Below are 16,550 nucleotides of genomic sequence, written 5' to 3' on the forward strand. Positions count from 1 at the left end.
GGATGGCTGCTCTCACCAGAGCCATTTTTCCCAAGTTTCCAATACAGAAGGACACGCTGTATTTTCCAAAGCGGTACAGTGAGACATCATTTCTCCACAGATGACTTTGGAGATGGATTGAACTCCTAAATTCACAATGTGAGAAAGCCATCAAAACCAACCAAGCGTGGATCGTTTTAAATAAGAAGTGCCCAGAAAGCACGGGGTGAAATAGAAGAATAAGGGAGCAAAGGACACAGCCACAGAAGAAGATGGTCAGAAATTACACAGGTGTGTGTCTGCTTGTGTGTGTGTTGTTAAGGACATAAAACAGGAGGAGACTCACCGTGGCTTATGCTTCTTCTTACACAACCACATGCGAACTGTCTTCTGAATCTTAATGCAAGCCAAAGCTCTGTACCTCATCTTGTTCCGAACTGTAAGAAAAAGAAGAAGATTCAAACAAAGATGTGTTGAATACTTTGCGTTGTCTCAGAGGGGGTTCAGGTTCTGATCATGAACTGCAACTTCCCCTATTTTGGGTGTGCTCTGGGACTTGAATCATTGTCATTCTCTTTCTCTTGGAAACCTTATGTTGTGTCGCTCTCATAATTAAAAAATCATAGGAAAAATCCCCAAATACACTGCATCAGCACAACTCCTAGATCTGAAATCACTGCAGTGCTCAAATTATTTACATGCTCATTTGTTCTTTAATGCATTAATATTCTCATCTGCAGAAATAAAGGGTGTGCCATGGATAAAGTTGTTCAGACTGTCCTCTTTTGAGTCACATATAATAGAAAACATTACAGTTACAGTTTTTTTTAAGAGAAATACAAAAGTTGCATGAAAAAAAAATACCTATAAAGTACATGCTACATTAATACAGCTATGAGTTAACTGCTAAAGTAAACCCCCATTGATCTCACATGAATAACAGCAAGTAGTGCTTAATATCTGGTTAACACTTATAGGCTGTCTCTCTCTTTCTCTCTCTCACTCTGTCTCACACACACCTGCCAATGTAAGTGTGATAATAAGGTGAGGCATTGAACTGAATGAAACAACACGACTGAGGACATACATTTCCTCAGGTCACTTATTCAAGAAATCAAGCAGAAATTCTGTTATCACTCTAATGTTCTTTCACTTGAGGCTTTTACCCAAATAAGCCAAAGCCTGCGCTTTGTTATACGGTGAGAATCGATGGCTTGGTGAAGAATTTAATGGTTCAAGGAACTGCTTTTAGAGTACGACTCCATACTGCTGGAGGCTGCTGCTTTCAATATTCAGAAGTAATGGAAAAATGTGAAATAGGATTGAGTAAAGTTATCAGAGCTGAAAAATGCACTGCAAGGAAAGACAAAGTCAATCCCTGGAGTGAAATAACTTAACTTATATACTGTAGACGAGCCTGGTTTGGCAGGAACTTTGTCTCATCTGCCATAACACAACTGAACAAAATGCCCCAGTAATGTGTCCTGTATGTATATGTATATATATATGTCCTGTGTACATATATGTGTCCGGTGTGTACATATGTTGGTTGATGGGCAACATTGTTGTGAGGTTGGGTGGGTGTTTATTATTTATGTTTTATGTATGTATACTGCTGCACGGTGGTGCAGTGGGTAGCACTGTTGCCTCACAGCTAAAAGGTTCCTTGTTCAAATCCCCGGCCGGCCTTTCTGTGTGGAGTTTGCATGTTCTCTCTGTGCATGCGTGGGTTCTCTCCGGGTACTCCGGCTTCCTCCCACAGTCCAAAAACATGCTCACCAGGCTAATTGATCACTTTAAATTGCCCGTAGGTGTGAGCGTGTGCGTGAATGGTTGTCTGTCTCTCTGTGTTAGCCCTGTGATAGGTTGGCGACCTGTCCAGGGTGTACCCTGCCTTCCGCCCGTAGCCAGCTGGGATAGGCTCCACCCCCCCGTGACCCCTAATCGGATAAGCGGTCAAGATGGATGGATGGATGGATGGATGGATGGATGGATGGATGGATGGATGTATACTTGTACAGACTGTGAGAACACATTTCCTTGTAAGGACAATAAAGATGTATCTCTCTATCTACAAAAGTAATTAGTGCTACTAACCTTTCTTTGATATTTTATTTCAGAACAAATTCATTGAGTCTCATGTGATCTAGCGTTTATTTTGATAAAGGAGCATTTTGTGGCGGGAATCAAAGCAGAGCTGCTGCAATAAAGTCCCAGTACATGGGGCACATGCTCTACTGTCATATTAACAGTCAAAATAATTCCTAAAAAACATGCAACAGTTTCAGTTATTCATCCATAGCCATTTTTTAAACCTACGTTTGATGACAGACAGACTGCACCACTGGACCTTCTTCCAGCGGCTGCACAGCAACCAGGTGTTGACTTTCTTCAGCAGCTCCGCCAGGTGGTCTGGATCCGACTTCATGATCTGATCAAACTCAGCAAACTGATTTCATACACAAAGACAAAAACACAAATCAAACTGTGATCTTTACGTTTACAAAAAATACCTGTAATCTCTTGAGTTGTGAGTTGAATGATAACATTCAGGAGTTATCAATTCTTCTGACTTCTTCATACCTTTCCAGGGCGGAAGAACACCCTAGTAAGTCCAAACTTGAAGTCGGCATCGTTCAGTCCCAGTGCTTTGAACAAAGCCTACAGAGGAACAAATTTCCATCAGTGACACTGCAACTTTGAAGATGTGGTAAAATTGCAGGGCCTGTAACTTTTTATTAATCTCCCAAAGGGGTCAGTGCTGAGAAAGTTTTTTTTACACAAATAATTACTCCTTTCTTTCAGGAGATTAGTTTAGTGATATAATAGCTGCTCTATCTGTCCAGTGAAGGACAAAACTATTAAACTTATGTAACACCACCTTGCAGAAGAGTCTAGGATTCAGCCGTGTGAGCTTGTCCGGCATGTACTGTTTGTACATGTTGTAGAGCTCATGGAAGGGAGCTCTGGAGGGGAAACCCCCCTGCATCAGATCCAACACAGACACCATTCCTGAACAGAAAACAGACAAAGAAACTTTTTTTTTAATATTTAATGCACTTTGAAAGAGAAACAGGATTGTTTCAAGTATTATAGTTAACACTCTTCTAACAAGTGACTAAGCAAAATCTAATGTGTGTATTGCATGCAAGTCTGCTAATAAGAAAAACCCTGTCTTTGGGAAAGTGGCAACAAAAGTGGTTTACATGACAGAAAAATGCTGCTTTAATGTGATCCCTGTTAAAAGCTTGCTGCAGCAATATCCTTACTTCTGCTTCAATAGGCTGTGAGCATTGACTGGAAAACTGGTAATTTGCATCATATCAAATATTTCATTAAAGCAACACAAACAAGTACTACTTCCATAACAGTCAATGCCCCAAGTGCAGCTGCACTTTTTTTTTTGCCTTTGATACATTTATTTATTAATCTGTCCAAAAATACATCACTGCTTACCGTGCAATTTTTAAATGAAAAATGAAAAAAATATAATAAATAAAGTTGAATGTCTTTTTATGTTTTTTTTTTCAGCCATTGTGGTTTAAAATAATTAAACTTATATGGAAAATACTAAGCAGACATGTAATATTCACACCATAAGTTCCAATAATGAACTCAGCTAATACAATTTAATTTGCGGGTGTAAAAAAATATTCTTGGATTCATTTATCGACCAAAATCAGCAATATATTTTATTTCTTTATTGTTATATGTGCTTTCTAATTTTTTACATTGTGTCTGGCAATAAGCATGGTCATCTTATTGAAATAGCTTCACGTTCTGTTGAGCTACATTACACTGAGTCCTACCTGAGCATTGCAGCTGCGAGAGAATCAAAGCTCCCTCAAACTGGTGGCTGATCATCTTCAGGTTGGGTTTTACACAGCGAATGAAACTTGAGCCCTACAAACACAAATAGTACCAGAAGAAATGGAATGTTTCACAGTGCACCTCAGCTTTTGCCTGCCATCACTGTATTGATTAAAACACTTTGGTAATAGTTCTGCAGTAAAAATGACACGATCCAGTAGTTCTTGTGTGCAAGGAAAAAACATTACTCACAGTACTTCTGAGTTTTTCCAGTAGCAGGTTCAGCTGAGTCTGTGTGTTCAAGCAGACAGAAGGATGATTTGTTGTAAATGTTTGTAAGAAGATACTCCAGACAGAAAAGGTAGCAGGTGCATACATTCTTGTCACGGGTGAGTAAAGATGGGAACAGTCGAGGCCAGCAAGGACAAATGCAAGAAAAAGAAAGTGTCCTCGAATTGCAACTTTTTACCAACAATGCAACTCAAAAGGCTTTATATAAGAGAGATTTGTTTGTTCAATAACTTGTTCTTTATACTTGATGTATTGAACCACAGTCTACTGGTGAAACTGAAAGCGTTGAAATATTTTTTTTCTCATGAACTGCCCTTAAAATGAAGTGAGGTAAAACTGTTCAATTGAAGAGGCTCAAGGATAGAGCCTTGGGGAACTCCAAATCATTTTTGTATGCTCAGAGATACAGTTTACACAGTGGTACTTATCCATTTAATTTCATTTAATCATTTTTAATTATATGAAATGTTTCCTAACTGCTCTTCATGAGTTCATGAATTCACAAACTTCAGTGTGTTTGCATTTGATTTATTACATTTGAACCCCATGGTATTCAATTCAGGCCTTTTTTTCTGACAATGAAAAAAACCATTAACAGCCACTCTTACCTTGAACTTGTTCCCAACGCTGATAAAGCTGAGTTTTCCTGCTTTCTGCTTTGAGTCCTTGGCGGTGTTAGAGTTTTCAAACAACTCCCGAACAAATTTGTCTTTTGATTCGCACACTAAACTCTCCAAGGACATGTGCAGGGCGTCATTATTCTTCTCCACAAACCGAGTCTATGGACACACACAGGTGAACACATTCAATAATGTAGTTACACAATTTTATAGATGTAGAACAATGCAAAAACAAATCAAGAGTGCTCCTGTCCCTGCTGCATTTATTACATAACGAAAGCACGTGTAAATCATACAGTTGTGACATTGGTACAAGAGCAACAGGTGCTGTTAGTTGTTAATAATTTAGTACATGAGCAAGAGACAAAAATGACACAGACTGTAATAATCAACTCATTATTTAAGGCAATTAGGACTGTTTACTAGTCAATGCAAGTATTTTATAAACAAACTGTAACAGGTGTTCCCAGTATTTTCTGACAGTATACAAAATGTTAAAGTAATAAAATAATTGAAGGCTTGTGTTTAACTAGTTTATCAACTTTTAGTTGGCTTAACATATCTAGTGTCTGCCATCTTGTATGACAATCAACTATGTGAGACATAATTGATAGAAGTCTATGAAAAACACTTGATTCCTGGATTATGAGAATAACACCCAGCTCTAACAGCTCTATATAATAAATCTATGTTGTTCAATACCGTTTCATAGCACACTGCTCCAGCAAAGTGCCTGATAATAAAGCCTTCGTCATCCCGCAGATTCCTGTGAATGGTCAACTTCGACTTCCTAGGTACCTAAGTGGAGGAGGAAGGAAGCAAATCAAATTTAATGACAGTGCTAAAACACATATGTATTGATTTCACTCCCATCCAATCCATCACCATCTCTACAGCAGAATCTTGTTTATCCACACCACTATTGTTGAGGAAGGCTGGTCTGGAGAATGAAACATTTGGATCAATGAAATGCAAAGAAATCCGCCTTAAGAGCTTCAAAATGCGTCATTGATAAAAGGCAAAGTCTCAGGTTTAAGAACTATAAATGAGTCATTCACAAACTCTCTGTTTACTAGCATGGATTTACACGGTCATAATAACCACACACAGCCAAGATGTATTGCTCAAATGCCACATTCATCTTATATGGCTTGACTATTTATAGCAGATAAGGGGGTACGAATTTGGGACTACAATTTGACTTAAGTCGCACACTTACATGACTTGAGATTTGACTTAGACTCACCGTTCAAAGACTTCAAACTCAACTTGGACTCAAGCTTTGGGACACGTGGACAATATTTACTGACCATTTTTACTTATTCTTCATCCATAGCAGATCACAGTCTGCGATCAATAAGAAAACAATCTCCCTTTACTGGGACTTGCCGCTGCCCTCAAAGACCAGAGACTTCACTTGGACTCATGACCAAAGACCAGAGACTTCACTTGGACTCATGACCAAAGACCAGAGACTTCACTTGGACTCATGACCAAAGACCAGAGACTTCACTTGGACTCATGACAAAAGACCAGAGACTTCACTTGGACTCATGACCAAAGACCAGAGACTTCACTTGGACTCATGACCAAAGACCAGAGACTTCACTTGGACTCATGACCAAAGACCAGAGACTTCACTTGGGCTCATGACCAAAGACAAGAGACTTCACTTGGACTCATGACCAAAGACAAGAGACTTCACTTGGACTCATGACCAAAGACCAGAGACTTCACTTGGACTCATGACCAAAGACCAGAGACTTCACTTGGACTCATGACCAAACACTTGAGACTTCACTTGGGCTTGCAAAAAGAGAGATGTGCCTATCTCTCTCACACAGGACCCCAAAATTCCAACAACAATATTGTTCAGATAAAGCAGATAACTATCTTGTACCAAGTGTTATTAGCTTCATCAGTCAGAACAGACATAATGTATCATGCTTAATGTGAAGACTATATAGAGGACATTAAAGTTCTCAGCATAGAAGCGCTGTATATTAATAAGAAAGTCTTTCACTCTATTAAATGGCCAGAACAGGCTTTTTTGAGCTATAACTATCTCTGCAGTAGAGTGGGGCTGCAGGCAGCCACCTCTATTCTCAAACTTGAATTGATGTCAAGGCTGCACTTCTAAAAGGATTTCATGCTTGCGGAGACACAGGCAGGGAGACGAACAATAGCGACAATTGCAGAGACAGAGGGAGGGACCATGTGTCATTCACCATACTACTGTGACACACAGGCACGGTAAAAAAGATCACAATGAAAAAAGTGAAATGCATTGACGACTGGTCTCTCCAAAAAGTACACAAAGAAAGAGAATAATAGCAGAATACTGGAGGGAACACAAAGACAGAAGCAGAGAGATGCCAATAAAGCCTTTGAATTGGTTTGAAAATTAGATACATTGTGAAAGGAGGGAGAGGGAGGGAGAGGGAGAGAGAGCACAGCTTGAGGGGTCTGACCGTCAGTCTGAAGTGGTCTTTATGCTTGTTGTGAACAGCCTGGGCAAAGTGTTGGTCACTGGCCTGAGGAAGACGATTCTCTTCATCCAGAATATCAAGGACTCCAACCAGCTTTGCTTCCACTAGGTCTAAAAAAGATGAAAGATGTATCAGCAGTGTTTAATATAACATCAGTATGCAAAGTGAATTAATAGAAAGATGTCAAATAAGTCTAAAAAAATACTGACACACGTGACAGAACTAGTGGGACACTTATTTAGTCGACAAAACAAGTAAACCGTCATCACCCTCACTATAAGTTTACAGAATTACTAGTTGGTTAAATGAATTATTAAAATGTTGAAGTCCCTGAAATAACGCTCATTAATGTGAATAAGCTGTAACACAGCCACCCACCACTAACTGGTTTACAACCACTCGACTGGAGTAATGTGTAACCAGCATCGGCATATGGACGTAAACCTACAAGAAGGACTTAAGTCTGGGGGTGCTAGCTCTGCTAATGTTAGCAACACTTGGCAAATCATTTTAATGCTGTTTTCCTGCAGACTCTGTGATCATGTATTTAGTCATGTTAAATAAACTGGGCCCTTTTTTTTTCTATGTCCTGAGTGTTTTCCTACTTTTGGACAAGTTGGAAAGTCAGGATTTAGAATTTGGTTAAAACTAGAAACTAAATCACTTCAGAATATCTCTTGACAAAACTACTTTGGTTTACAATGTGCAGCTTAAATTGAATGCACCCAGACATGTTTAGGGTTAATAACAAATACTCTAATCTCTACAGAGGCTTTCAGAGAAGAGTAAGGAGGGAATCACAGAGGCCACTTGCAGAGAAGTTTTAAAATCCCCCTCTGAAAAACAGCTTCTGGATGACATTTATTAGAAATCTCCTCTGTTTACTCTTTCTGGTTCTGAATATTCAAAGCACAAAACAAGTTCACCAGAATGCTCATTTAGCCATACATCTGAATTATTCATCTGGCATTCTGGGTTTGGAATACTATCTAATAGCCAAGGACCCCTGAAAAAAATTTGCATGAACAAGCACCTGTGCATAAATCCCGAAGATTGATGAGTGAATTAATGGCCAACCCAAACGGTCATTTGCAAGTCATAAATGTTATTCACGGCTGTCAGTTAACCTCACACCTGAATAATTGCAGCCTTTGAAATACAAATCAAACTGCTTCACCTTGATGCTCTGACTACTTCATCCCATCAATGTGGGGACTCACTGGAGGACAGAGATAACACCAATGAGGGGGCATTGTTCTGCTGGCTTCTCCTTGCACGAAAAAGGGTAAAAAACCCCACAAATACTCATTACACTTTCTCCCAGACACCCGGATATGCCAGTGTCTTGGGTAATGAGAAGTTAGTATTTTTTTCCCCCTGACAGGTGTGTACTCGTTGCTCTGACGCGTGGACCGGAGCGCAGGGATCGGCCTAAATGAATGTGGGTGAGCTGATGTTACATTTGAACCAAATTTAGTCTGTTTGGTGTGTGTGGGCTGAACAGAAGGACTCACTCTGTCAGTTATTGTGTGTTTCGGAGCACAACCCCTCAAAGGCAACACTTCATCTTAATGATGTTCCCGAGTGTCACTCGATGAAAGGTCAGTCAAGATACAGATCCATGTACACAAACTCCTACACACGTCTACCTTTGATTCTGCTCAGTGAAAACCAGCTCAACTCAGACTTCTAATTAGCTTTAGTGGAAAACAAAACGTCAAGCATTTTGTCCCCCTATTTTATTTAGTTGAAGGCGATGCTGAGATGTTTTTTTATTTTGAACTTTGGCTTTTTCAAGAAAACTTTTGAAAGCAGCGAACTTTTACAAAACTGCAGAATTTGAGGTTTAACAGGATGTCGTAGACTGAGACTTACCTATACAATCTTGGTTGTCAACATAATGCACTTCATTCACTCCAAGACCTTCTTTTTGATACAGCTCTTGCTCCTGCACACACAAGCAAATGTCAAAATCAGTCGTCTAAAATAGCACTGGAAATGTTTCAGTTGTGAAATCTGTTCACAATTTTCAGAGTGTTTTTAGACATTTGTACACATCCAAAACAAACAAAACACATCACACTGAAAAACAAGGATTCACATCATTAGACAGAGGCTTAGACCCGAATTGAGGAACATTAATTGGAGACCTTGGAAGGGAATAGAGTTAAGAGATCACAGGAGAGAAACAAGCCTCATCATGTCCCTTGAGAAATTTGCATTCTAATGAGAGAGAGCAGGAGAGACAGAGGGGAAATATTAGTGAGAAAAACAGAGAAAGGAAAGATAGAAGCTCAGTGACCGCCTGTCTCGTGAAACAGTGAGCAGAGTTTGCACTGTGAGTGGCATGACACGACAGGCTTCCCAGGATAAAAAAACAAATCACATCAAATTATTTTTATCCACATGCAGCTCACCCACCTCCTTCAGAATCCGCTCATTGAAGAACTGCTGCAGTTTCTCGTTGCAGTAATTGATACAGAACTGCTCAAAGCTGTTGTGTTCAAAATACTCTACAAGGAGGAAGCAGAAAAATAACATATTTCAATTAATTTTCCAAAATGATTTTTTTTTTTTGAAAAGCTTGTGCTTAATTACATGGCAGTCAGGGGAAATTAATTCTGAGTAAGAGCCCTGGTAATGAAGTGTGTGTATGCATCTGGGTACTTAAACAAAAAAATATGCTGCACAGACAAGTGTCTCATTATTAGACTGACTTCTGAACAAACAGATGTATCAAATTTCCTTTTTTATGCTCCTCAATATAATCAAGTTTAACTTTAAAATCCCCCCCAAAAAACACAACTGTATTTCAGTACCAAAACCAGCAATGTCCAGCACCCCGATGAAGTTGGAGGAGGTCTTGAAGGGGAAACACTGGTTGACTCTTTTCACAACATGATCAAAGAGGCGACTGTAGACGGCCTTGGCCAGGGCATCGCGGGCATTGTTTGCTTGTTCCACCTTTAGAGGCACCCTGGAGGGAAACACAAAGTGGGGCAGTGAGAGACGGTCCGAAACTGGGACAAGCTAGCCTCTTGTCAAACCTCCCTCCTTTTATTTTTATTCTAATCAACCCATTTTTCATGCGGCAACCAAACTTACGTGTTGATGTGATACTTTTTTGCCGCATAGTGCCATTCCCCCCCTGACCTCTTTTGTAAGTTAGGCCATCATTTTTAAATTTGGGTTACTGAGCCAGAGATGAGGTATTAAAACTAAAATATGAACCTTGAACTCTGCTAGATTCCCTGATGGCACTTTAACACACCTCTTTTATTACTATTCAAAGGGGTTGAGAGTAAGGACAAAGTGCAGTTCCATGGTGACCCAGAGTTCAACTCAGCTGTCTCAGCTGGGAGGAAGATGAATTTAAAATAAAAGCTCTACTATATAGTATGATGGATTGTTATCGACTTTTTCTCTTGATATTCAAAACATCCAGCCCTTAAAGAAGGAAAAGGGGCTCAGCTAATACAAAGTGGACTACACCATCAACACCAAAGCTGAGGTGCTTTATTCAGCAAGAGAATAGGCTTTGATTTCTTTAGTTCACTATGATCTAAGTTAATACAGAAAGTATTGAAAACTCATTGAATCCTTGTAATGTATCCAAATGAGAGGCATTTCTATATTTCGTAATAAAGAGTATAATTGAAACTTGATGGGGACTCAGTCTTTCCTGATCCTATAACCTCCACCACCCCTCTGTAACCCTCTGTCTCCCAGGGGTACGGGTGGATCTGTCTTGGGTTTAATGACAAAGCCTGCCCGCCCCCCCTTTACTCCACCTGCTCCCCAGACGCCGGGCCCTTACTGTACTGCAGCCATGCTCGCCTGCCTCCTCAGATACAGGCTGCATTATTTATGTGGAGAAAACACTTCCAGGCCAGGCCGGCATCTGGCCCTTCTTAAATATTAATCTATCAAACCTGGCTCCATCAGTCAAACACCACAACGCCACCAAAATACATAGGAACAGTGCCAATACTGCACCACATTTCATTGAGTAGTGCAGGGTTACTTAGAAAAAATAACTAAGTCTAAGAGTTACAGAGAACAATGAGGTCATACGCTCTTAGAATAAAAGGCTTAACTCATTGTTAGTATTTAATGTCATTATCTTGCACAATAGGGACTTCTTCTTGCTTTACAAGTTATTATCCATAAACACAGGCAGCTAGTTTCTGACTGTTTTCTATTTTGATCATCTCAGTAGAGGTTCATTATCTATTTTTAGAACAGACTTGAACTCTTAACCCTCACTCAACTGTTGTTTAAAAACAATGAGAGTGACTATGAAGGGCTACGAGGATCATGTTTTACTCAACAACATTTTTAAAAGAAATTGCAGAAAGTCAGAGATCTGCAAAGCAGGGTGCTGTTGTTCTCACTTGATAACTGTTCCTTTGGCGCCCCCTGCTGTCGTGAGCATGACTCTGGTTGTGAGGCTGACACGCAAATCATCCTTGTCCAGACCAAGCAGATCAGCGCAGTACTCCAGAGTCTGTCCTGACTGGTTCTTCAGGACGCAACCGCCTGAAACAAGAAGAGAGACACAAAAGTAATAAAAATGTATCCTAACACAAGCTGTAGTTCTTAAAGTGTGCAACATAAACTCTTTTCCTTTGTATCAGTGTACTAATTGTAGGCGATTCCTAAAGACTGATTGTAGAGAAAATAAAGAAAAATAGTGGTCAAGAAGCAGAGACAGAGACTTCTATTTGAGACGAAGTTTGAGAGCCCACTAGTTCTGACATTTGAGGAAATCTGTTCTCGTACAGAAGGCTGTCACATCGGAGGTGGTTGTCTGTTGCATACAGAGACAGAGTGTGACCGTCTGTTCCTTGCACGTTCCACTATCTAATGCGGGTGCTGGATACCTGACTCGGGAGCGTGCAGCAGAGGAAAAAAAGAGTGCAGCGACTGTGAATAGATTAACGGTTGTGTGAATGGACTAATTAACAACTGGGGTGATGGAAAAAGTTTGCGTGCGTCTTTGGAAATGTGAATTATGTGTTTATTTGTGCTGTTGGTGCATCAGTTTGTTTATTGGAAGAGAGGAGTTGTCTGCAATGGTGTTCTAATAGACACCCCTTGGGCGAAGTGTGATTAAGATATCCTTAGAGCCTCCATAACAGTTCTTCAATATTTTGTATTGATCAAATTCGGTAACGCACATCTTTGAAATTCAAGACAACATAACAACTTATTGTTAGTTTATTTTTTTCACATTTAATGCTCTCAAGCCTATAAAAACTAGACAGAAAAGCATCCCCGAAAAGGCAGTAAAAAATGAACTACATTTAAAACATTTTTTAAAGTCAACAAAGTCAAAGAATTCCCTTCCAAAATCACATTCTCAAGAGAGGTTGTCCCAGGGCTAATGCACATAATTTTGCTTACCATCATAACAAGTTGCAAAGACTACAAATACCAGCATTCTACTGACCCGAGGAGCTTCCTGTTTCTTCAAAGTCGATGTTACCGAGATGCAGGACACCTGCGACCACCCTGAACAGGTCCAGCTTCTCTGTGTCGTCCAGACCAATCTTCTTCATGGCCCCACACATCCTGTTGAAGTCCCCTTGGTCGTCCAGAAGAGGGTCCTTCAGAGCACCCACTTTGAGATGCTGCAAACCACGAGTGCAAGTCAAAAAGTGAGTAAATTGAGTACTAAATAGTGGAAACTTATTTGGACATGCACTTTCAACCAAACCAAAGTATTTAACATGGATGTGCTAGTAGCTTTATCAAAAATATCTTAATATACTCAAATTGTACAGTTGGAGATAAATCTGAGGGAATGTATCATCAGATCAGGGAGGGATGAAGAATGAAAAATGCCAACATTAAAGAAAAGCAGTGGTAATGAACAAGGGCTGCATAATTAATACTCCATTTCAAATGTAAAATATGAGACAGATTACTTCTCTTGTGTTGAGGAAGCAAACTGCTTTCACAAATATTAACTGTGAACTATGGAACATATACAAAAATTATGCAGCCCTGCACCGTATGACTAAAAAAAATCTGACCTAAATCTCTATTTAAGCACCAACCAGCCTCCACCCCACCCAAACACATGCAGAGAGAAAGGAAGCATGCACTCTTATTTCCTGTTTGGACTACACACAGCAGCATGTACAACCTGAGAGAGTCAGTGTTTATGTCAGGAAATAAACAGGATAAAGAGCAGGCAGCACAAAGCCCTGATAAGAAAGGGAGCTTCACCTTGTTGTCCTACATAACGGACATGTGGCAGGACACACAGACGTACAATAATTTGATTAGCAACATATAACCACATAATGCACTTACAACCACACAGCTTACAGTGCTCCATCTACTTAGGTACGGTTCCTGACTTTGTGAGCACAGTGTAATATGAAGTAAAACCCTCTTATTTGTTATTAAGAGCTAAACTAGAAAAGTTTTTTTAATTCTAGTGTCAAATCTGTACTCTAATACAATAACATGAATTAATCAGCATTGGGAAACATCAATGAGAGGTTTTTTTATAAGGACTTATAGAAAGAAAAGTTAAAAAACAAGGGCAGATGAACTTTAATGATAAGAAAATATCTAATCAAATCAAACTGTGGTAAAAAGCACAAGTATTAAAATTAAATAAATAATATATATGGCTGCTTGGGAACTAATTTCAACTTAATTGGAGGTAAATTCATAACCTTTTGTTGCCACCACCTCATCTGATTTTCCTCAAACTGTTACATGAATAAGAAATCTATCTTAGAAAACAGGAAGTCAAATAAACATGTTCAGTTAGTCCTTGTTTTATGTTTTATGATATTAATTGAAAATCTCCCCCAGGTTGTTCACAGTAACTCAACAATGAACTCTCTCTTTAATTCCATAAATAATTCATCCATTTATCTATCTGTTCTTTCAATTATTCAGTCATTTATCAGGCAAAACATCTGTAAATGCTTAAGGTGAGGATTTTTTGCTTTTCTCTGTAATTTGGTCAGATGATGAAAACTCTGAGTGTTGAACTACTTGCTAGACAAACAAAGACATCACTTGGAAATTGTGATGAGCAACTCAACGCCTTTTTCCCTCATTAAATGTAAGAAACTATTTATGATTATATCCTAAATTAATCAGCAGAATATTTGACTTTGAGGATACTATCTGGTTGCAAGCCTACTTCAGTCTGTTGTTGTTGTTTACTTCTTTTTGATGGGAGAAGAATGAGTTTACTAATCCAAATGCAGAAAGGAATACAAAATTGTGAGGACGTTTTAACTGGTTTCAAAAAAGATTAAAATTGACACTGATGCTTCTTGAAGACCCACAAAAGCGTAAATACCATCAGTAGAAAAAGTAAGATTATTGTGTTTTAATTTTGAATGCATGAAGCTGCAGTGAGGTTGGGTGTCAGAACAGATGATTGAAAGCACACTGAAGAAACAGCCTGTCTTTACATTTTCAATACAAAATAATTATAATAAATGACAAATTTAATTGTAAAGAAAAGTGTTTTTTTCAGAAAACACTACCTCAGCAAATATATAGCAAAGCTATGAAATGTACACCTTTGCCCACAGGGGGCTCCAAAATCAACTTACTGATTGTTCCTCACAGGAGATTTAAAATATATTTTTTGCCTTTGCACTAACTAATTCAAAACAATGTGCTCTGTGAGTGAAGACGTGATGTGACATTACCTCTGGACTCTTGCGGTTCTGCATGATTTGTTTATCAGAGTCCTTACTGGCAAAGTACCTGGTGCATCCCCGGTTCAGGTACTGAAACAGAAAGAAAACTCAGCCTACAAACATTCAAAACATGACTAATACCTTAAACAATTAAAATCAGACAAAGCATAAATTAATTTCACTCATGGTATCATATCCAGCGGGGATATTTGTATTGATTTTTACCAACTAAAAGATTTATTTAGCTGTTTTCTGATATTGCTCCACAGCAGACTAGCAGTGAATGGCATGAAGTAATTGCCTCTGTTGATGTGGGTGTCACCTCAGGGACCTGAGGTGATGACACTATGATAAACATTGAAGGAACAGCTTGAGCAGCTTGTTGTTCCGTTAACAGTTGTTTAGTAGACCGTGTGGAAGAAAATAAGAGCTGAGGTAAACACCTTTGAGCTCTCTGTCTTCACCCCTGCTGAGTGGAAAATTGCGTTTGAAAGGCAAAGAATTCAATTGTGAAATATTTTGTTACTGGAGGGATTTCCGTTTCACATGAGAGGACCTCTGGACATCCCTGAAAATAAACTAACGTGACATCTACTGGGCTTTCAAAGAACTACCAACAAATGGAGGCGCCAATGCTTTGAAACTCTGGAGAAATGCACTTCAAATGCTGATTTCTGCCTCTCTAAAAATTAACCATAATTCATCACAAGTTTCAACAGAAATACTGATACTGCAGAGCCTAGCTTCTGTCTAAGACCACTGACCCTGAAGCTGTCTGGAGAGTCCAGGTGCAGTCTCTTCTTTATGTCATCGGACGCCCCGGCACACAGCCTGTAGAAGATGTGGTAGTTTCTTTCGTCGTTACTTTGCATGCAAATCCTCGACTTCTCCAGCAGGTAATGGGAGACGAAACCACCGACAACTGCATTCTGGTGACGAGAGAGGAGTATCAGGTTTTCAAAATCACTGTCAAAATGAAGGAACTTATATACCAACCTAGAATGTCATCAGAGATCAAAGATTACCTTCTCATTGAAGTGGATTTCCACGAACTTCCCAAAGCGACTGCTGTTGTTATTCCGAACTGTCTTTGCATTTCCAAAGGCCTCAAGAAGAGGGTTGGCTAGGATTGAAAATGTAACACACACACAGTCAGGATGAAAGTGCATGGATACAGTTTGTATAATATAGTAGTAGTAGTAGTAGTTGATGCTTCTTGTCTCTTTAAAAAATTACCTTCAACAATTCTCTCATCAATATCTTGGCCACTTCCATATGTTGTGGTGAGATACCTGTAGGATAAGGAGAAGATTATGATGACATCAGCAATGATACATTTATCACTCTATATGCACTGCAGTTCAAGGAAAAGTGGTGAAATAATGCCACTATTAATCATGTAAACATAGATGATCTCAGAAGAGAGAAGATAAGAATAAAATGAAGCATCTTAGGCAGCATGACTCAGGAGGGTTCATACCTTAATACAAACTTTGTGTTTTCAGTCTTTCCAGCACCAGATTCACCAGAAACTATGATGGACTGGCTCATCTTGAGAACCTTCATGTCCCTGTAGGCTTTGTCAGCTAAAACACGAAAAGAGAGTGCAAGTATGATGTAATTTTGCAAGAATACTAATGTGACAAGTGTTTAAAAGTATGCATCAGAAAGGTAACAGC

General features: G+C 39.3%; 1 protein-coding gene across 2 annotated transcripts in view; it reads right to left on the reverse strand.

Annotated features, from left to right (window-relative positions):
• The window catches only part of LOC117805719 (unconventional myosin-VI-like), a 42,590-nt gene that overhangs the window by 16,648 nt on the left and 9,392 nt on the right, over positions 1-16,550 (reverse strand). Inside the window, exons 6-25 of one of the 2 annotated variants that reach the window (XM_034674242.1) lie at positions 16,352-16,457; positions 16,108-16,163; positions 15,897-15,994; positions 15,636-15,800; positions 14,881-14,961; positions 13,424-13,432; positions 12,642-12,822; positions 11,584-11,728; positions 10,009-10,166; positions 9,611-9,702; positions 9,065-9,137; positions 7,172-7,299; positions 5,403-5,498; positions 4,689-4,859; positions 4,042-4,080; positions 3,789-3,882; positions 2,861-2,991; positions 2,563-2,640; positions 2,299-2,428; positions 326-416 (exon numbers count right to left, since the gene is read on the reverse strand). In XM_034674242.1, coding sequence (XP_034530133.1) covers positions 326-416; positions 2,299-2,428; positions 2,563-2,640; positions 2,861-2,991; positions 3,789-3,882; positions 4,042-4,080; positions 4,689-4,859; positions 5,403-5,498; positions 7,172-7,299; positions 9,065-9,137; positions 9,611-9,702; positions 10,009-10,166; positions 11,584-11,728; positions 12,642-12,822; positions 13,424-13,432; positions 14,881-14,961; positions 15,636-15,800; positions 15,897-15,994; positions 16,108-16,163; positions 16,352-16,457 — 2,122 coding nt within the window. The remainder of the gene's footprint in view (positions 1-325; positions 417-2,298; positions 2,429-2,562; positions 2,641-2,860; positions 2,992-3,788; positions 3,883-4,041; positions 4,081-4,688; positions 4,860-5,402; positions 5,499-7,171; positions 7,300-9,064; positions 9,138-9,610; positions 9,703-10,008; positions 10,167-11,583; positions 11,729-12,641; positions 12,823-13,423; positions 13,433-14,880; positions 14,962-15,635; positions 15,801-15,896; positions 15,995-16,107; positions 16,164-16,351; positions 16,458-16,550) is intronic. The other variant, XM_034674243.1, reaches the window with a different exon arrangement.

The sequence above is a fragment of the Notolabrus celidotus genome, chromosome 22 (genome assembly GCF_009762535.1).
Source record: "Notolabrus celidotus isolate fNotCel1 chromosome 22, fNotCel1.pri, whole genome shotgun sequence".
NCBI lineage: Eukaryota > Metazoa > Chordata > Actinopteri > Labriformes > Labridae > Notolabrus > Notolabrus celidotus.